Raw genomic sequence first — 22449 nt, 5'->3', positions numbered from 1 at the left:
ATTTCTAGCTACATTAAAAATAAAGTATGGTTTCAAACCGGAAAAAAAAAAAAAAGAAACCTGGGTCATTAAACCAGGTTACACAGCTCAGGCTACACACACAGAAATGTTTTGTGACACATGAAAATTACATGAAATTAAAATTTCAGTGTCCACAAATAGTTTTATTGGAATATAGCCACACTCATTTCTTTACATGTGGCCTATGGCTGCTTTCACACTGCCATGGTGGAGTCGAGTAGCTGGGACAGACACCAGAGACAGCAAAGCCAAAAACCAAAGCCTTTTGAAAAAAAAAAAAAAGAGTTTGCCCATCCCTAACTTAAACAACACTCTAATAATCCATAATTAATTAAATCCACACCCTGAACCAATGACCTTGTTGACCCCTCAAGCACTTAAAGTACACCTTACCCCATTGGTTAACCTTTCACACCTCAACGACCTCAAACTGAACTCCACAGACACCCCCTCCAGTGACACCCCCAGAAATTCCTTCCATGACTCCTGGAGCCCTGCTGGGTGAGGGGTGGGCTGGCCCATCTACCCAGGCAGGACCCCTAGGCTCCTCCCTGCTTTCTCCAGCCTCCCCTTGGTTACCCGGGGAACTGGGTCACCAAGTGGTTCTCCTGGCCTTTTCCTGCGCATTTTCTGAAGTTGAGGGTGTGGAGACAGCAAAAAGAGAAGCTCTTTGAAAGCTCTGAGAACATCTTTCCCCCTGGAACCCACTTTGACCGCCTCAGTTCTGTTTCCCTGCAGGTTTATGCGGGTTGAGATCCTTAAATTCAGAAAGGATCCTGGCGCCCCCAGCTCCTCCTAGCCCGACCCAGAAAAAGGAACCTCGGGAAATACAGAGATACAGAAACAGCCGCTTCCATTCGGTCTTTCTCACAGCAGGGGTGTCCAGGTGTCACCACCCCCCCCCACCCGCGGCAACCTCGGCAACCTCCCGTGACCTCCCTCGGGCCCCGCCGCTGGAGCTCACAGTGAGGGACGCCCCCAACCCAGGCTCCTCGAGGCAGGACTTGCAGCTCGATCTCCGCGACCATCTCCACTCACAGCTGTCGCGCCGCCTCTCTGGTTCGGAGCCTAGTCTATCTCTCAGGGAGACTGGACCTGGGAGGCCAGGCGAGAATGCAAGGCCATCTACCCAACGCGCGCCCTTGGAGGAAGGTTGGCCCGGGACGTGGATCCTGGGAACAAGCAGGAGAAAGCGTCCAGGGGGTTGTGCGGACGCAGCCAACATGCCCGGCGCGCATAAAAAGGGAAGCACCTGCGCTGGACTCAGTTCCCAGGCCCAGCGGGAGAGAACGTAGGGCTCCCGAGGCTGCCCGGGTCCCGGAGCCTGTGGGCGGTACCGGGGCGAGCTCCGAATGTCATTGGCCGAGAGGCGAGCCCTGCCGGCTGTTGCGCGCTTCCATTGGGTTGCCAGATAGGAGGCGGGACCTCCGCAGCCCGCCTCCACCTCCAGCTTTCTTGCTACTAGCTGAGCCGAGTGCAGCAGCTGTACTGGACCTCACTGGCCCACGGCGTCATGAGCCACAACTTGGACGCTGCGCGGAGCTTCTTGGAGCAGTTGGAGGCGCGAGGCGGCAGGGAGAGGGCGATCCTTGCTGGCGAGTTCAGCGTAAGTGGGCGAGAGTGGACGGCCAAACCGCGCACTCAGTCTCCTGGTCCTGGGCTGTCCGATGTCTGTCCTGTGCGCCCTGTCGCGTTTTGCGTCCCCCTCCTTATGCGTCCAGGGTGTCTCCTCGCTTCAAGGTCTATTTTTCTCCCCCCGGCACCTGTCTGTCGCTCTCTCCCCTGTCTCTGTCCTCATCCTCTGACCACAGAACCCCAGAGGGCGAAGTCCACGGCCGGGTTGGGCGGTGCCGTACACGCCCTTCTGTCACTGTGCCCTCATCCAGCTCCCGGAACAGTCCCGCTACTGGGCGGGGCAGGAGAAGCCGGCGCAGCAAGGGAAGGCAGGCGTGCACTTGCGCTTGACACCGGTCACCCGGGCCTCTCCAGGCACCCCGGTGATCACTTCTGTGATCATGTGGAAGAAGGGGTTAGGGGAAGAGGAACCAAGAAGCCCTACTGCGGGTGGGGGGGAAGAGGGGGGGGTGGTGTGGATGCCGGACTCTAATAGGCCCTGTGACCTAGGGTACTTTACCCAGGTCCTCTGGCGTCAGTTTCTCCTTGGGTAAAACGCAACTGCTAATGACCTGAGGAACTGGTGTGGGTAAAAAAGCGCCTAGCACATCTTGAGCGCTCAGTTTGTAGGATCCTTTGTCACTAGTTATAAATATTCTGAACATTACAATGCCGTGATGCAAGCCATGTGTAAGGAATGCTAATGCAGCGTCGTAGGCATTGGTAGGTGTTACTTACTATCGTCTGATTTTGAATAGCTGATATGATGGTAATACACTTCATGAATTATAATAATCTAACAGTAACAAAGTATCTGTAATATTTTGTTACATAAGTAATGTTATACATTATAATTCATATACATTGTATATTGTCACATTTATCATACATCATGTTTGTTATATTAAATACATGTTCCATTACAATTATTGTTTACAATACAATGTAACACAGTTTGAGCATTTAGGGGATAGATGCTGAGAGGTTTGAGTGCAACCCTCACTGGGTGGGACTTTTGGCAAGTCACTCAATCATGTGGTGCGTCAGCTTTCTTACCTACACAATGGGGACATTAATAATAGTACTAACTTCGGGGTGACCTTGTAATGATTCAATGTCATTAGCACAGAGCCTGGCATAGAGAAGGTGCTCTGAGTTGCTATTACTATTGTATCACTACAATTACCCAGGCACCATGCTATCTAAGAGTCTGAATTCACCTCTCACAGGCCATGTACCTTGTATCCCTACAAGTGCCTCTGTGCCCCAGAACTCTGACCTTGCTCTTCTCTTCCTCTCTCCTCCCTTTCCTGGGTCGGCTAACGGTGGCTTCCGCCAGGACATCCAGGCCTGCTCAGCCGCATGGAAGACTGAACGTGTGTGCTCCACTGAGGCTGGCAGTCTGCCGGGAAACGTGACGAAGAACCGCTACAAAGATGTGCTGCCCTGTAAGTCGGGGGCTTCCAGAGGGAGTCAGTGAAGATCTGCACACATCCTCCATCCCATGACAGTCCAGTCCACCCCACTGTGCTCCCAGTGCACTCCCTCTCAGATCCTTGCAATGGCTGCATTTCTCCTGAGCAGCTCACAAGAAGTGCACCCAGGTGGGATCCCTGCTGGGTGTGCAGTAACCCTGCTGGCTTTCATCCAGGAGGCCATCAGGGCTTTGATGCTCCTATCACCCCAAAGCACTTTTCTCACCTCTCCCGCTGGCAGATGATCAGACACGAGTGATCCTCTCCCTGCTCCAGGAGGAGGGACATGGCGACTACATCAATGGCAACTTCATCCGGGTCAGGCTGGGAGTCAGGGAAGGGGTGGACTTGGAGGGGTGACAGCCAGATCTCGGTGATGAACTTAGCCTTTACCAGGGCACAGACGGAAGCCAGGCCTACATCGCCACACAAGGACCCCTGCCTCACACCTTGCTAGACTTCTGGCGCCTGGTCTGGGAGTTTGGGGTCAAGGTCAGCCTTAGAGGACGGTGAGGTGGGACTAACATTCTGAGTCCTCCCTTAGCCTTGTTTCTCCAATTCCCTAACCCAAATCACTCCCCTCTTCCCTTACCCTTCTTGTCTAGGTGATCCTGATGGCATGTCAAGAAATGGAGAATGGGCGGGTAGGTGTCCTCAACCCTCTAGAATACATTTCTTTGTGCAGGAAGGAGGCAGGAGAAATCTTGCTAGCACCTCCCTAATCCCAGGTCTGAAAGGCCCAATTCTTGAAGTGACTCCACTATTGCTCTCTTTAATTTTTTGTTGATCTTTTTCCTTTTATTCATGGTGCTCATCCCTGCAGTGTTCACAACCCCTTTACTGCAGGTCTTCCCAACCCAAGTCTGCATCATAGACCATAAGTCCCTACACTGAGCTGTCCCTGGTACAGCTCTTACCTCTGTGTTTATCTCTCTCTCCTTTATTCATTCCACTCTAGCCATTTTGGCCTTTGCTTTTCCTCAGATGTGCTAGGGATGGCACAGTCTCAGGGCCTGTGCCTTGGCTGTTCCCTTTGCCTGGAACATTCTTCTTGGCTTGCTCTACTACCACCTTCAGATCTTTGTTCAAACGCTACTTTCTCCATGAGACCTTCCTGGATCTTACACCATTTAAAACTCCCAGCACTCCCACTCTCCTTCCTGTGTCCTATTTTCCTTCGAAGTTCTTACCATTTCTAGCATACAAGGTAATCTACACATTGTTTATTCTCCATCTCCTTGATTAGAAGATAAGTCCAGGAGTGCAGGGATCTTTGTTTTGCCTGTTAGCATAAATTAGTTACTCAATAAATGCATGTCAGCTTTGAAGGCACATGGTTTCTACATTCTGGCCTATTCAATAGACATGGTTGGGAAGTGGGGTAAGTACTGCCCAGGAATAAATGGCTGATCATGGAATCTGTACAACCTGTAGTGATGCCCCTTTTTCATTCCTGATTTTGGTAATTTGTGGTCTATCTCTCCAATGTCAGTCTGGCTAAAGATGAGCAAACTTTACCTATTTTACTAGGTCTGTCTTGCTGCCTTTTTTTGTAAATAAAATGTATTAAAATACATTTTAATGTATTTTAATACATTAAAATACAGCCACACTCATATGTTTAGATATTGTATATACCCACTTTCATGCTACAATGGCAGAATTCAGTAGTTGCAAGTTGGGTGGATTGAATGGCTCACAAAGTGTAAAATACTTATTATCTGGCCCTATTTTATAGGAAATGTTAGCCGTCTCTGGGTTAGAGGTTTGTCAATTGTTGTTGCTGTTGCTGTTGCTCTTGTTGTTTTTTAAAGAACCAGCTTTGGGTTTTATTTTTCTCTATTTTTTCTCTTTTATATTTCTCTATTTTTTTCATTTTTTATTTCATTAATAACTTTTCATCTTTTTCATTTCCTTCCTAATGTTATTTAGGTTTAACTTGCTCCTATTTTTCTAGTTTCTGAAACTTAGATCATTGACTTGAGATTTTTCTTTTTTCATATATAAGCATTTAATGTTATTCATTTTTCTCTAAGCACTGCTTTAGCTACATCTCACGAACTTGATAAATTGTATCTTCTTTTTCAATTAGTTCAAAATATTTTCTAATTTCCCTTGTGATTTCTTCTTTGACTCATTGTATTTGACCATGGTTGTACTTAGTTTCCAAATATCTGAGGACTTTCCCATATATCTTCCTGTTATTAATTTTTAGTTAATTCCACTGTGGTCAAAGAACAACTTTATATGATTTTAATCATTTTACATATACTGAGACTTGTTTTATGGCTATGAATATGGCCTATCTTGGTAAATAGTCTATGTACACTTGAAAAGAATGTGTATTCTGCTTTTGTTGAGTGGAGTGTTCTATAAATATCAATTCAGTCAAATTGTGTCTTTTTTGAAAGACACTTTAATATTTTTGTATCTTTGCTGTATTTTATAAATCTTTACTAATTTATTTTCTCTAAATGTTCTATCAATTGCTGAGAGAGGAGTGATGAAATCTCAACTATTCTATAACTGCCAATTAGGACAAATATTATTCAAATCTTTTTGTTCATATGACTTTTTAGGGGGTCTTCTTGCCCTATTATTTGCTGAAATAATGTTGAAATCTCTAATTTTAAAATTATCTGTCTTTTCAGTTCTGTCAGTTTCTGCTTCAGCTATTTTGAAACTCTGTAATTGAATGCATATACAGTTAGGATTATGTCTTCCTGATTAATCAATCCCTTTTCCAATATGTAAGGTTCCTTTCTATCTCTGGTAATATTCCTTTTCTGAAGTGTACTGTGATATTAATATAGCCATTTAAATTGTGCTAGAGTGTGCATATCTTTTTCCATTCTTTTACTTTTTATCTATATTCATCTTTATTTTTAAAGTGTCTTGTAGGTGGCATATTGTAGGGGCTTACTTTTTAATTTAGTCTGACAATCTCTGCCTTTAATTGGAGTAAATCTACCATCTTTGTTTTCTGTTTGTTCCATCTGTTCTTTGGCCCTTTATTCTTTTCTATCTTCTTCCAGATTGAGAATTATTTATTTATTTATTTGAGAGAGAGAGCATGAGTCAGGGAGAGAGGCAGAGGGAAAGGGAGAAGCAGACTCCCCACTGAGCAGGGGCCTGACGTGGGACTTGATCCCAGGACCCCAAGACCATGACCTGAGCCAAAGGCAGATACTTAACTGATTGAGCCACCCAGCTGCCTCCAGATTGAGAATTTTTATGAATCCATTTCATAGTCATTATTTACTTATTAGTTATACCTCTTTGTATCATGTGCTTAGTGTGGCTTTAGGGTTTATCAGTTATATCTTTAACTTATCAGTCTATACTCAAATAATATTATACCATTTCATTTAAAACATAAGAACCTTATACTAGCATATTTCAAGTTTCTCATTCCATGCTTTATGTTATTGTTGCCATAGGTTTTAATTCTAAATATGAAATATACTCCACAATGCACTGCTATAATATTTTTGCTTTAGATTGTCTTTTCCTTATTTTTTTAATTTTTTAAGTCCAGTATAGTTAACATACAGTGTTATATTAGTTTCAGTGTACAATATAGTAATTCAACAATTCTAAATATTACTCATTGACCATCATGATAAGTATACTCTTAATCCCTTCACCTATTTCACCCATTCCCCACCCCCACCTTCCCTCTGGTAACCACCTGTTTATTCTCTATAGTTAATAGTCTGTTTTTTGGTTTCTCTCCCTTTTTTTTCTTCATTTGTTTGTTTTGTTTCTTAAGTTCCACATATGAGTGAAATCATATGGTATTTGTCTTTATCCGACTGATTTATTTCACTTAGTATTATACCCTCTAGTTTCATCCATGTTGTTGCAAATGGCAAGATTTCATTCTCTATTCCATTGTATATATATACCACATCTTCTTTATCCATTCATCTATTGATGGACACTGGGCTGCTTCCATAATTTGGCTATTGTAAATAATTCAGCCATAAACACAGGGGTGCATATATCCTTCTGAGTTAGTGTTTGAATATTCTTTGGATAAATACCAAGTAGTGCAATTCCTGGATCATAGGGTAGTTCCATTTTTAATTTTTTGAGGAACCTCCATACTGTTTTCTAGAGTGGCTGCACCAGTTTGCATTCCCACCAACAGTGCACAATGGTTCTTTTTTCTCCACAACCTTGCCAACCCTTGATGTTTCTTGTATTTTTGATTTTAGCCATTCTGACAGGTGTGAGGTGATGTCTCATTGTGTTTTGATTTGCATTTCCCTGATGATGAGTGATGTTGAGTGAGCATCCTTTCATGTGTCTGTTGGCCATTTGGATGTCTTCTTTGGAGAAATGTCTGTTCATGTCTTTTGTTCATGTTTTAATTGGATTATTTGGTGTTTGGCTGTTGAGTTAAATCAGTTCTTTATATATTTGGTATACTAACCCTTTATCAGATATGTCATTTGCAAACATCTCCCACTCAGTAGGTTGTTTTTTTTTTAGTTTTATTGTTTGTTTCCTTTGTATGCAAAAGCTTTTTATTTTGCCACAGCAATCAGATAAGAAAAGGAAATTGGTAAACAAGAAGTAAAACTTTCACTATTTGCAGATGACATGATAGTATATATAGAAAACCCTAAAGATTACCCCAAAAAATTATTAAAACTGATAAATGAATTGAGTAAGGTCGCAGTATACAAAATCAATGTAGAGAAATCTGTTGCATTCCTATACACTAATAATGAAGCAGCAGAAAGAGAAATTAAGGAAACAATCCAATTTACAATTGCACCAAAGATAATAAAATATCTAAGAATAAACTTAACCAAGGAAATGAAAAACCTATACACTGAAAACTATAAAACACTGATGAGAAAAATTGAAGGTGACACAAATAAATGGAAAGCTATTCCATGCTCATGGATTGGAAGAAGAAATATTGTTAAAATATCCATACTATCCAAAGCAATCTACAGATTTAATGCAATCCCTAAAATACCAACAGCATTTTTCACAGAACTAGAACAAACAATCCTAAAATTTGTATGGAACCACAAAAGATCCTGAATAGCCAAAACATTCTTGAAAAAGAAATATAAAGCTGGAGATATCACAATTCCAGATTTTAAGTTATACTACAAAACTGTAGTAATCAAAACAGTATGATACTGGCACAAAAATAGACACATAGATCAATGGAATAGGATAGAAAACCTAGAAATAAATCCATGATTATATGGTCAGTTAATCTATTAATCTTCAACAAAGGAGGCAAAAATATGCCATGGGAAAAAGAGTCACTTCAATAAATAGTGCCCGGAAAACTGAATATCTACATGCAAAAAAAAAAAAGAAAAAAAAAGAAACTGGACCACTTTCTTACACCACACACACAAATAAACTCATAATGCATTAAAGACCTAAATGTGAGACCCAAAACCATAAAAATCCTAGAAGAGAGTACAGGCAGTAATTTCTCTGGCATTGGTCATAGCAGCATCCTTCTCGACATGTCTCCTGAGGCAAAGGAAACAAAAGCAAAGATAAACTACTGGGACAGAATCAAAATAAACAATCTCGTTTAAAAAACAGCTTTATCAAGATGCAATTTATCCATTTAAAGTGTGCAATTCAATTGTTTTTAGTATATTCCGAAATTTAGTATATATTTAGTATATTTAGTTATGCAACCATCCCTGCAATAAATTTTACAACATTTTCATTACCCCACAAAGAAATCCTGTATCTATTGGCAGTCACTCCCCATTTCTCCATCCTAGGTAATCCCTACTCTATTTTTGGTCCCTATAGGTTTGACTACTCTGGACTTTTCATGTAAACTGAATCATATGATATGTTGTCTTTGTGACTGAGTCCTTTCACTTAGCATGTTTTTAAAATTCATGCATATTATAGCATGTGTCAGTACTTAACTCCTTTTTATTGTTGAACAGTATTCCATTGAATGGATCTACTGCATTTTATTTATTCATTTATCAGTTTATAGAATGTGAGTTGCTTCCACTTTTTGGCTATTATGAATAATGCTGCTATGAACATTTATGTGCAAGTTTCTGTGTAGAAGTATGTTTTCAATTCTCTTGGGTACATACCTAGAAGTGGAATTGCTACATCATATGATAACTCCATTCTTAATATTTTGAGGAACTGTCAAACTTTTCCACAGCTACATCATTTTACTTTCCAATCAGCAATGTATGAGGATTTGAATCCTTCACATCCTCACCAACACTTGTTGTCTGTCTTTTTTTTTTCAAAACTTTTTTTTTCAGCCCTTGTTGTTTGTCTTTTCCCCATTGAATGGTCTTGTTATCCTTGTTGAAAATCAGTTGACTATAGGGGCACCTGGGTGGCTCAGTCGTTAAGCATCTGCCTTCAGCTCAGGTCATGGTCCCAGGGTCCTGGGATTGAGCCCCGCATCAGGCTCCCTGCTCGGCTGGAAGCCTGCTTCTCCCTCTCCCACTCCCCCTGCTTGTGTTCTCTCTCTCGCTGTGTCTCTCTCTGTCAAATAAATAAAATCTTTAAAAAAAGAAAAAAAAGAAAATCAATTGACTATAAATGTAAGGGTTTATTTCTGGACTCTCAATTCTATTCCATTGATTGGTAGGTCTATCTTTGTACCAGTACTATACATTTTTTTATTTTTGTAACTTTATAGTAAGTTTTGAAATCAGGAAATGTGAGTCCACCAAATTTCTTCTTTTTTCAAGATTGTTTCGACTTTTCTGGGTCACTTGCTGTGCAGAAAAGAGTAATATAGCAGGCTTATGATTAAAAAAAGACCTTTCTACTAGGTTGGATCTTGCCTGGAAATTGGATTTTTAATAAAAGTGGCTCACTGTGTTTGAACTGTTTATATAAACAGTATGGTTTATTTGAACACCTGCCTTCCTTCTGGGAGTCTGAAGTTGTGGTACATGCTAGTCAGAGGGTGCCCGCATAGCACGTGGAGTGCCCCAGTGAATTCCCTGGGCACTGACTGCCTAATGAGCTTCACTGTGGACATTTCACACATGTTGTCACAAATCATTGCTGGGGAAATTAAGCACATTGTGTGCGACTTCACTTGGAGAAGACCGTTGGAAGCAGGAATCTTGTTTCCTTCACTTTGCCCTGTGCATCTTTTCCCTTTGCTGATTTTTTTCTGTATCATTTCATTGTAATAAATCATAGCCATGAGTACAACTGTATGCTGAGTCCTGTGAGTCCCCCTAGTGAATCCTCAAACTTGAGGGTAGTCTTGGGTATCTACGACACACTCATTAATATTAACATATTAATGTTAAGATCCCCTTGCCAATATCTTCAAAAAGCCTTCTGGGATTTTGATAAGGAATGCATTGAATCTATCAATTTTGGAGCTATTTCCATCTTAACCATATTGTCTTCCATCCATGAACATGGATGTTTTTCCATTTATCTAGGTCTTCTTTAATTTCTCTTAGCAATGTTTTATAGTGTTTAGTTTAGAAGTCTTGCACTTTTGTTAAATTTATTCCTAGTTTATACTTTTTGATGCTATTGTAAACAGAGTGATTTTCTTAATTTCATTTTCAGTTTCCTTATTGCAAACTAAATAGTTTTCACTATATAGAAATACAATTGATTTTTCTGTTTGATATTATGTCTTGCAACCTTGCTGAACTCATTTATTAGCTTTAATAGTGTGTGGGGGGTGTGTGGTTATGTGAAAAACTTAGGGTTTTCCATATATAATATGATGTCATCTGCAAATTGAGATAAATTTGCTGCTGCTTTTCTAATCCAATACTCCTCCTTCCTTCTTCCTTCTGTCCCTCCCTATTTTCCTTTCTCCCTTCCTCCCTCCCTCCTTTCTTCCATTTCTTTTTTCCTAACTGCAGTGACTAGACCTTTCCGTACAAAGTTGAACAGAAGTGGCAAGTACAACCTGATTTTAAGTGCGAAACATTGAGTCTTTCAGCATAGGTCTAAAGATTGGTTGTGGGGTTTTTTTGTAGATGTATGTGTGTGTTGTTGTTGTTGTTTTAAATAGGCTAAGGAGTTTCCTTCCATTTCTAGTTTCCTTTGTATTTTTATCATGAAAGGGTGTTGGATTTTATCCAAAAATTTTTTTCTGCATCTATTCAGATGATCATGTGTTGTTTTATTTTCTATTAATATGGTATATGACATTGATTTTTTTATATATATACAACCAATCTTGCATTCCTGAGATTAATCCAACTTGGTCGTGGTGTATGACCCTTTGCTGGTATTTTGTTGAGGATTTTAATGTTATTAATGAAACATTAGTTAGTAGTGTTCTTTTCTTGTGATATATATGTCTAGTTTTGGTATCAGATTAATATTGCCTTCATACAGTATGTTGGGAAATGGTCCTTCAATTTAAAAAAAAATTGTGAAGGATTGCTATTAATTCTTCCTTGTTTGTTTGATAAAATTCACTAGACTGTCTTTTTTAAATGTTAAAAATGAGAAATATTTTTTATATTTAGCCACATATTTGCTTTTTCTTTACTCTTCATTCTTTTGTGTAGATCCATATTTCATCTAGTATCATGTCCTTTGTATGAACAGCTTACTTTAATATTTCTCACAGTACAGGTTTGTGATAAATTCTCTCAGCTTTTGTTCATCTGAAAGTTTTTTTTTTAATTTCAGCCTTTTTAGAATGTCACAACTTTGACCTCTGACTTGCAGAGTTTCTGACAAAATTCTGTCATTCTTATCTTTGTTCCTTAATATGTAATGTGTCTTTTCATGTGTGATGTTTTTAAGTTTCCTCTCTCTCTCCGCCCCCTCGCCGGCAATTTGATCATGATCTGCCTTGGTTTGGCTTTCTTTATGTTTATTCTCCTTATAGTTGACTTTCTTGGACTTGTGGGTTTGCGGTTTTATCAAATTTGGAAAATTTTCCAGCGATTATTTTTTCAAATATAGTTTCCGTTCTCCCCTCTCTCCTCATCTTCTTCTGGACTCCAGATACACATACTTTAGACCATTTGGTATATTTCCACAGGTAACTGATTCTTTGTTCATTTTTTCCCAGTAATTTTTGTTTTTTTCATTTTAAATAGATTCTTTTGCTATGTCTTCATGTTCACTGATCTTTTCTTCTGTATCTGTCTGCTATTAGTGACTTTTTAAATTTCATGTATTTTATATTTCCTCTCTAGAAGTTCCATTTCGGTATTTTCTCTATCTTTTGTTTCACTTTCATTATGTTCATGTTTTCCTTTTCATCTTCAAGTATATTTAAAATATTTTTAAAAAACTGTTTAAAGGTCTACTTCTTTCTTCATCCTTATTGGATCTTCTATTCACTTATTTTTCTCCTGGTTATGGATCATGTTTTCTTATTTCTTTGTATGTCTAGTAAATTTTTATTGGATGCTTGACATTTTTAATTTTGTAGGTAACTGTTAGATTTTATTGTCTTCCTTTAAAGAGTGTTGGACTTTTTCTGGAAGGCAGTTAAGTTACTTTTGGAGGTTTGATCATTTTAAGGTTTGTTTTAAAGCTTTTGTAGGGCAGGTCTAGAGTAGCCTTTATTCTAGAACTAATTTCATTCTACTTCTAACATGTGGTCCTTCTTGGTTCCCTATTGAATGCCCTTATAGTCAGTTGGGTCTCTCCACTTTGGCTGGAGGAATGTAAATTATTTCTATCCCATTATGATCATTATAGGAAATATTCATCTTATAGGTCCTTAGCTATTATTCTTTTGTAGGAAGTTATTCTTGCCTGACTTCAGAGAGTTTCATGATGCTCAGATTATTATTCAGCTAATAATACTCAAGGGGACCATATGCAGACTTCTGAAATTTTTAACTCTTGTTTGCATAGCTCTGTTCTTTCCAAGACTCTGCCCTTCAAATTCTAGCTGCTTTGGCCTCCCTGAGCCATGATCTCTGGCTCCTCAACTCAGTGGGATCATTGGACTATCCATGTCCTGCAGGCTGATGACTGCCTCTAGGCAGTAAGCTGGGGCAGTCATAAGATTTGATCCATATGTTTCCCTTTGTTCAGTGATCATAATCCTGCAATACCTGTGGTCCAATGTCTGAAAATAGTGGCTCATATGTTCTGTCCAATTTTTTATTTGCTTACAGTATGAGAATATTCTGGCCTGCCTTCCTCCTGCATAGTCAGAAGCACAAGTCTCCACTGTGTCTGTGTGTTTAATCTGACAAGGCTCTGCCAGCCGGCCTGCATGATAGCTACAGCTATCTGTGCTTCCACCAGCAATGCCTGAGGTGTCCTGTGGGGGGGGGGGGGGATGTATTGAGCTGGAACTCTAAAGCAGACTACTGCTCTTCACTCCCTGCCCTTTCTCCCTTGCCTTTTGCAGAAAAAGTGTGAGCGTTACTGGGCCCAAGAACAGGAACCACTACAGATTGGACTTTTCTGCATCACCCTGGTGAGCTGGGGCAGAGGTGGGAATAGTGTTTTATGAAGTCTTGGATGTTGTGGGAGGTTTCACAGAAGATTTTCAGGGAAGCTTTTGGGCTGGGCCTGAAAGGATGAGTTTTCCCACAGTCCCCTCACACTGCAGGGAACCCTCTGGTATTAGGGTGCAATAGCCAAAACTCAATATATACATTGCTTTTGCATTTTATCTATGATCATGGTTATCTCTGTTATATAAATGTGCCTGGTTAAGTTCTTAAAATCCCCATTTCCCTTACCATTTCACAACTCAGGAAAATCTCTTACCTCAAGTCAAATATAGTTGGTACATAAGTACAATAAAACTTTTGTAGAACAGAAATCTTTTTTTCTTTTTTCACTATAAATGAGCTTGTTGGGGTTTTTAATCATAGTTCTTTCTCCCCTCTATCAAATGTTTCCTTCAGGAAAGCCATGGGGGATGTTTGAGCTGAATGAATTTTTAAAAATATGTTGCCTTTGATTTTTAATGAGAAATGCTTTGTTTTCTGCAAATGTCTTTTGGCACCTGTGGTCTTTGCTCTCCTCTCTCTTCCCACCTGCCCCACATCCTCAGACAAGGGAGACATGGCTGAATGCAGACATCATGCTCAGGACCCTCCAGATTACTTTTCAGAAGGTACTTAAAGGGAGGAGGAGGCTCCCATATGAGGAGAGCTATTTTCTGTCTCTGTTTTCTCATTTGTAAAATGGGCATTAGCAATAGTACCTATCTCCTCAGTTATTATCTGTTGGATTTAAATGGAAGATGTTTAGAACTGGGCCTGACAAGCAGTAGGTACTCAATAAATGCTTTTTTATTATTTGTCACTCTTTTCCTGTGTTTCAGGAATGTCGTTCTGTGTACCAGCTGCAATATATGTCCTGGCCAGACAGAGGAGTCCCTAGCAATCCTAAACATGTGCTCACCATCGTGGAGGAAGCCCGTCGCCTCCAGGGATCTGGACCCAGCCCCCTCTGTGTCCACTGCAGGTTTAAGAAATGGGTTTTATGGGGGTCTGGTGAGACAGAGATGACTGCGGGTGGGGGGGATGTGGAAGTCAGGGAGGCCAGTGCAGGCCTTGAAGCCAGTGTCACAGTTTGAGTGCCTCTTTTGAAAAACCTGAAGCCACACTAGCTTGTGCTGTATCAACTGAAATTTAGCATTTATTGAGTGCAGACTGCCTGCGGGAGAGTAGTAAACACAGAGTTGATGCTCAACAAATGTAAGCAATTAAAAAGTTTTTTCTTTTAAATTGTAATCTGGGGATTCTGAGAATCAAAAGGTGCTGCAGGGGATCCTCGATTAGGACCTTCACTCCCAACCCCAAACGCCCCATATAAAAGGGGTTGTGGGCAGGTCCTGACTAAGCTTATGCTTATTCTTGCCTGTCAGCGCAGGTTGTGGGCGAACAGGTGTCCTGTGCACTGTGGATTATGTGAGACAGTTGCTCCTCACCCAGGTATGAATAGGGCATATGTGTGCTTATGTGCAGTGCAGGTCCCATGCCCACCAGGTCCTGCTCATGTGCCCTCTCTGCCCCAGATGATCCCACCTAACTTCAGCCTCTTCAACGTGGTCCTGGAGATGAGAAAGCAGCGGCCCGCAGCTGTGCAGACAGAGGTGAGAGCCTCAGTCTCCTCAATACAAGGACACATCCCTCCTCCTCTTGTCTTCCCTTTCTGATGATTCCTCTTCCCCCACCAGGAGCAGTACAGGTTCCTATACTACACAGTGGCTCAGATGTTCTCAGCACTCCAAAACACCAGCCCCGTTTACCAGAATTTCAAGGAGGTACCAAGGTCCCCTTCCTACTCTCTTCCTGCCCACCATCAACACCCTCAGAGACCAGGACCCAGAGCAGAAGTCTTTGGCCACCATCACTGCAGCATCTAGCCCATGGACTCCTTCTGGGAGCAAAGACTGACTATGAGATCCACTTTTGTCCTCCTTGCTACCTTATCAGACTATTCCTCTTAAGCTTCCCCACCCCAGAATCCATGGTCACCTCCATCAGGAGTCTGGCCAGTTTCCTCCAAGTTTCATACCCTCTCCCTCCTGTCTTTCCCCAGAATTGTGCCCCAATCTACGACGATGCCCTCTCCTTCCAGACTTTCCAGACCCTTCCCACCACACCGCGCCCACCTGGCGAGGTCCTCAGGTACCCAGCTCCATCTCCTCGTTCTTCCCTTTCCAATTTCTCATGCTCAGAGGCTAACCCTTTCCTCGCCCTTGAAACTCCAGCCCTTCCTTGCTGTTCAGTTTACCAAATATTCACTGGCTCTTTCTTTGAACTGAGTCCGGGAACCTGACCCAAGATGACACTTTGATCCCAGAGATCCCATTGCCTCTGCCTCTAAGTCTAGCCCCTATGTTAGCCCTTTCTTTGCTTCCCTAGACATTAATTTAGCAAATATTTCTTGAGGCCGCCCACTTGTCAGGCCTCATGTCATGACTCTGGGGACACAGAGTGAACCTTCGTTTGCAGCAGATTTCACCCCCACGTCCTTTAGACTAGCTCTCCATTTTGAGGCTATCCCTCCCTCTCTTTTAGATGCCACTTCCTCATTCTTTTATTCGGACATGTACACAGAAATGACCACCCCTCAGTACCAATACCCTGCCCCATTCACCTGCCAGGCTGTCCCCTTCCCTTCACCCACCTAACCTGCCAGGCACTCGAGACACAGAACCGAGATCCAGAGACCGCTCCCTCTCTCCCCTGAGACCTGCCCGCCTGCTTTCCCCGACCTGCGACCGGCGAGCAGCCTCGGGCGGGAAGGAAGCCGGCGGTTGGCGAGCTAAGCGCACTCCCCACCCCCTCCCTCCCTTGGCTCAGTCGCTTCACTTCCTCCCCCGCCCGCCCCATCCGCAGAAGCATCTCGGTGTCTGGGCCCCCGGCCCTCGCCATGGCCGACACGTACGCGGTGGTGCAGAAGCGCGGGGCGCCCGCGGGCACCGGGGCGGGGGCGCGAGGGCGCGGCGCGGAGGAGGCGCCGCTCTACAGCCAGGTGACGCCGCGCGCCCGGCGGCCGCAGGCGCACGCGGAGGACGCGCGTGGGTTGCTGCCCGGCCGCGGTGAGTCCGGGGTGGGCCGGGCCGGGGCGCCAGGCGGGAGGGCTGGCACCCACCTGCGCCTTCTCCAGACCCAGTCTTGCTGGGGTCGGGAAGTCCCTGACGGCCTCAAGGAGCGCCCCCCCCCCCCCCGACACACACACACACACACCCGCCCCCAAGTCCGGCCTGGTCAGGGTCTAAGCTGACGTACGTGCTCTCCCGGCCACGCCTCTGGGACTGTTGGCCAACTCCGGTCACGGCCGGAAAAGGGTGCCAGGCCTAGTCTTGGACTCAAGGCTGGGTCCGTTTCTCTGGCGACGCTAGCTAGTCCAGGCGGACACGTCCGTTTCCGCTACCCGCCCTCCGGCTGCCCTCACCGCCCTGGCCCCCAGCCTGCCAGCTCAGGCCCCGGGAGCCTGGAGGATGCAGTTCTGCCCCGGGTGGGTTCCGGAGCTCCGTGGGGCTGCCTGAGTCAATCCTTGGGGGGTGGTTTTCTGCCCGCAGTTCCTGCTGACCAAAGCCCTGCTGGGCCTGACGCCTATGAGGATGTGGTGGATGGAGCTCAGAATGGTGGGCTAGGTGAGTCAAAGCCTGGGTTGCTGGGCCTCCGCAGCTTTGACCAGGATTTGGGGGTTTAGGGATGGTGGCATGGGGCTCACACTCTCCTGAGTTCTGCAGATTTGGCTGCAGTAAACAACCAGGGCCTGGAGGCTTAAGGATGACCTTCCACACATCTCCGCGCTTCAGCTTCTCCACAAAACACATGGTGCCCTTCTTCCAGGCTTCAACCTGCGCATTGGAAGGCCTAAAGGGCCCCGGGACCCCCCTGCTGAGTGGACCCACGTGTGAACGCTGCACCCTGCCTGCCTGCTGCCTCACATGGGCACCTGGACTGCTGACGGTCATTCTCTGCTATGTGAAGTGTTGGAAATGGGAATGCTGGTCCTGGATCAAAATAAAAGTTTCTCAGGGTGGAAATGTAGGGGCTTTGCCCCAATGATTATAGTATTCAAGGCTTGAGGCTGGGGGAGGTAGTTGGGAGATAATGGCTGGTGAGACTGCAGTGAACAGATTCAAGAATAAACATCAGGAACGGGCCCAACCCCAGGGGACTAGGCAGATTCTCTCAGGTGTGAAGAAAAGGATGGGCAGATGGGCTTCTGGAGACTTCGCCATCACCACATAATGGACTAGTTCATCTCAATATCTGAGCCTCCCTCACTTAAACACTCAGCTGGACACAGAAATGGGTAGGCCCTGAAAAAGACTGATAGACACTCCCCCACCCCCCAACCACCATTCAGACAGATCCAAGCCAAGTATAACAACACAACAAACTGCTTTCAAACAGGTAAAAAAGATCCCCACATGGGTACACAGACAGATGGGCCGCCAACCAGGACAAGTAGATAGCCATACACCTAGACAGCCAGACCTTCAGAGGGACAGTCCACAGCTGGATGGATGGACCTCCCGTCAGACAAATCAACTAACAGCCTGACAGACCACCCCCCCCCCCCGCAAGAGAGACCATCAAAAAGACCCCTCTCCCAGCTAGGCAGCCAGCCAGACACCAGCCAGATGGACCCCTAGGTGGATGGACTCCCAGACAGACATAAACAAATCCCTAGCTGAACAGATACAGACATCCTCTCAGCTAGACAGACCCAGCCCCAAGTGGGCAGATAGACTGACAGACCTAGTCAGACTCCAACCAGCCAGATGGACTCCCAGCCAGACAGAAAGACCCTTGATTGTACAGACACCTTCCAGCAAGGCAGATAGGTGGGTAGTCCCCACCAACTCACCAATTCCAAAGACCCACATTTTAGCGGACAAATTGATGAACCACCTGCTGGGAAGACTGCCAGGTGGATCCCCAGGAAGTCAGCAGGCCAGATAAGTAGACAAACCCTCAGGTAGATAAGCATCCTAAGCCAGACCAATCGCCCACTGTCCAAACCATCTACCAGCTTGGCATACCTTGCTAATCAGCAGATCCTTCAAACAGGCTAGATCCCTGCTCACCAGATCAACCCTCCAATCTCTCAGGACCTCATTGGAGGATGAACCCCTAGTCAGACACATGACAGATGACCCCAGCCAGTCAGTGAGGCACTATGCTCAGAGATAAAAGAACCCCAAGCCAACTAGCCAACTAGATTCTGAGCTAGACAGACAGAACCCAAACCAGATGCACAGGTGGACCCCCATCTGGAGAGATGAATGGATCCCCAACAAGTCAGACCCTATTTAGATAGATCCCCAACTAGATGGACCCAAATCTGACAGGAAGACCCCCAACCAGACTAACTCTGAGCTGTTCACACAGACCCTGGCCAGACAAACCTCCAGTCCTTGAGCTGACAGCAGATGCACACAGATTGCTAGTTTGGCAGATAGATCTGCAGCTGGTAAGACAGACACCTAGCCTCACAGACAGATGGACTGACCCCAGACTGACAGATCAGCCTGTAGCCAGACGGGATGATAAATCTCCAGGTAGATAGCTGGAAAAGTGAACTCCAGACAGACTGAAGGCCAGCTTGGTAAGACCCTCAGAAAGACCTCTGGCTAGACAGATATGCAGACCCCCAGCCAGAAGGACTGCAGCCAGACAGATCCCCAACTAGACAGATGCTCCATGAGCCAGACAGATCTCCAGTTAGACAGAAAAATGGACCACCCAGCCAGAAAACAAACAGTCCTCCATCAAGATGGATCTTCATACCAGACAACCCCAAGTGGACAGTAACACAAGAGTAGATTTACACTTGATGCTCCAAAACCCTGATCCTGCTCTGTGAGCTTCTCTCCTGATGTGATCTCCTGACAATGTCTAGTTCATTCAGGTTCCCATCCAACCTTCCCTAACACAGAAATCTGTCCTGTGTGATGAGCATGGACCAATGAGGCCTTCACCTGCCACCTGCCCAGCCAGGCCCACATCCCTCATACAGTTACTGTGAGAACTCAGTGAAAGAGAACATAAGATTTAGTTCAGGAGCTTATGCTTGATAACTGTTAGACCATAATCAGGCTGAGACCAGTCATTTGCTCTTTGAGTGTTTGTAAAAGGAAGGTGAAACTTGCCTTCCTTGACCAAACAATGCTTGCTGGCACTGGACTTAATTTGTCAAGTGCTGTAAGGTCTGCATAAGAAGCAGTTCAACCAGCCAAAACCTGGAATTGCAGAGAAACCTAGGGATTCTCCAGCTTAATGGGGAACAGGAGGCCAGCATTACCTGGAGTCCAAACTCTTAGGCAAAAGTTAGAGCTGACCTTGGTGGAAAGAGGCAGGAAGGCAGGAAGGCTCCAAGGCTGCTGGTAACAGAGGAGAGTCAAGGTGTCATTTAGAGTGTAAACTGATCTCATAGCCGGAAATATTAAGTTCATTTGGCTCCAGAGACCAGAAAGGGAAAAGCAGTAGTATCTTGGAGGAGAGGCATCCCATGGCAGAAGGAAGAAGCATATTTCCCTCCTCGGGGGAGGGAAACCAGTGTCAATTAGAGCATTGGTCTCTGGGGTCTGTCCTGAAGCCAGCACCCACTCAGCCCAACTTCCTACCAGAAACCATAACTGTGGGGTACCGTAGACCCATTTAGGTAAGATTTTTTAACAGTTAGGTCTAAGGCTGAACTATTTGCAATTCTTAGCTGCCCATTCCAGACTGAAGAGTTGTTCTGCTGAAAGTGAGAAGAACAGCACCCTTGTGACTATCTGAGCAGGTAGATGCCCAGCAACATAGAAAAACCTGTAGGCTTGCAAGGTAGAGCATTCAGAAGAATGCTGGACTGGGCTCTTCACATATTTTATCTCATTTAATCTGTAAAGCAATATTTATAAGTAAGTATTGCTACTGAACCCATTTTGTAGATGCAAAGAAGACTCAGAGAAGTGAGTTGTTAGTTTGAGATTCACACCCAGATTTAGGTCTCAGTGTTTAGTGTTACAGAAATATATGGCTCTGAGCAAAAGAAGCCCTAAAACGTTAAATGAATATAAATAGCTAGCACTGACTAGGTCCTTGGTATGCACAAGGACTGAATGATTAATCTTCAGAGCAACCCACACATAGAGGTAAGTTTGTTATCCCCACTTTACAGGTGCCAGGAATAACTGCAATGAACACAGCATCATTTAATATTTCTTTAAACTAAGTAGGCCTGTATCATAGTGATTAATAGCTTGGACTCAGTCACTTACTAGTGGTGTGATCTTGAGCAAGTTTTCAGTTTCTCTCGGGTTCAGTTAGTTTCCTAGTCTATAAATTGAGGACAATAAAGTTACTTTTATCATAGGGCTACCACATGAATGATTGTTCAGAGCACGAGTGAATCTGGATTTTTACAACACACATAGAAAAGAAGATTTCTTATTTTTTCAGGGATTATTTCCAGAATAAAACGATTTACATAGTTCTAGTCTTGGTTAACAGTTACATTTTAAGTCGGTGGGCAAAAAAAATGATTTATTCAACATATGGTATTGAGATAATTAAGTAGTCATTTAGGAAAAAAGAAGTGTGAGCCATACATCATACCCTACAGCAGGACAAATCCTAAATGTATCAGAGATTTAAATATAAAATAATAAACCATGGAAGCATTAGAAGAAATTATGGGAAATTTTCTTTATATTCTTGGACTGCAACAGTGCTTGCTAAATATGGAAAGGCATCAGAAGCCCAAAAGAAATATAGATAAATTTTAATGCATAAATATATTTCAACCTCCATAAGCACAGTCAGAGAGTTAATGACAAACTTGAAAAAAATTTACGACAGATCGAACAGAAAGCTCATTTTCTGAGATATAAAAATCTCTTAAGAATAAGTAAAGGCCAAAAACTCAAAATAAAAATGTGCAAAGATGCCCTATCTTACATGTAATAAAAACATGAAAATCAAAATTTTATACTGAGATAGCTGATTCCACTTATGTTAGCAAAGATCAAAAAGTTTAATAATACAGTGTGTTGTCTAAGATATAAGAAAACGTTCTCATATAGAGCCAGTGGGTGTTTAAATGCATACAACCTCTATGGAAAGCACTTTAACAATATCTATTTAAAAATGCACATACTCTTTGAGGCAGAAATTTCATTTGTAGGCATTTATCTTCTGTGGGCACTCACAGAACTCTAAAATGACTGTTACACTGAGTTATTCACTGTAACACTGTCTGTAGTAGCAGAAGGCTGGAAATAAATGTTCTCAGTGGGGTTCTGGTTAAACAAATGCTATGATGGAATACTATGCAGTGTAAAAAAGGGGAATGAGACCACCTCTGTGCCCTGGTGTGAACAAATTTCTGAATCACGTGGTAAAATGAAAAAAAAGTATATTAACTTACATTATAAAAAATATTTTATATGAACATATATAAATATGTTTTTCCTTATATACACATGAAAAGTATTTGAAAAAATCACCAGAAATTTGGCAAAGGCCTGAACGTGTGGGGCGCTATCCTGCAGCCACCCTGTCTTCTTTTCAGCTCCTCAAATCTTCCATGCTCGGGTATTTGTGTTGGTTGTCCTGTCTTCCCAGAGCCTCAAGTGACCATCTCTGACTCTTGTGCACACTGAGGTCCCTGCCAGTACTGCTATGGTGCCCTGGGGATCCACATCCAGCTCTGTCCAACCCACATAAAAAGATATCAGGACTTTTACCCACAAAGAGTAGCTAGTTTTCATTATGCTTCTTATGTGGTAGGTACTATTCAAAGGGTGTTAAATGTATCAATTCATTTAATACTCCCAAAGAGATTAGTACTATTTGTATCCCTATTTCATAGATATAAAAAACTTAGATGGAGACGTTAAGCAATCCAAGGTTACACAGTTAGAAAATAG

The 22449-nt window shown here is 43.3% G+C and overlaps 1 protein-coding gene across 5 annotated transcripts; it reads left to right on the top strand.

The window, feature by feature from the left end:
- The first annotated feature begins 1455 nt into the window (after positions 1-1455).
- Positions 1456-17571, top strand: PTPN18 (protein tyrosine phosphatase non-receptor type 18). 5 transcript variants are annotated; one of them, XM_073894825.1, is made up of 15 exons: positions 1458-1627; positions 2975-3083; positions 3352-3428; positions 3507-3602; positions 3716-3754; positions 13459-13527; positions 14113-14175; positions 14386-14528; positions 14932-14998; positions 15082-15159; positions 15244-15330; positions 15609-15697; positions 16412-16614; positions 17098-17172; positions 17284-17423. In XM_073894825.1, the coding sequence occupies exons 1-15, from the start codon at positions 1535-1537 to the stop codon at positions 17307-17309; spliced, it is 1314 nt and encodes a 437-aa protein (XP_073750926.1). In that variant the 5' UTR covers positions 1458-1534; the 3' UTR covers positions 17310-17423. The 5 variants fall into 5 exon arrangements, 3 of the variants coding, with proteins under 3 accessions (XP_073750926.1, XP_073750925.1, XP_025731035.1); XM_073894824.1 differs by having other exon boundaries at positions 1464-1627; positions 14386-14524; positions 14937-14998; positions 17375-17571; XM_025875250.2 differs by having other exon boundaries at positions 1465-1627; positions 17375-17571.
- Positions 17572-22449: the final 4878 nt, after the last annotated feature.

The sequence above is a fragment of the Callorhinus ursinus genome, unplaced genomic scaffold, assembly GCF_003265705.2.
Source record: "Callorhinus ursinus isolate GAN/ISIS: 27379988/994484 unplaced genomic scaffold, GSC_fseal_2.0 scaffold7, whole genome shotgun sequence".
NCBI lineage: Eukaryota > Metazoa > Chordata > Mammalia > Carnivora > Otariidae > Callorhinus > Callorhinus ursinus.
This window is presented reverse-complemented; position numbering and strand designations above follow the sequence as displayed.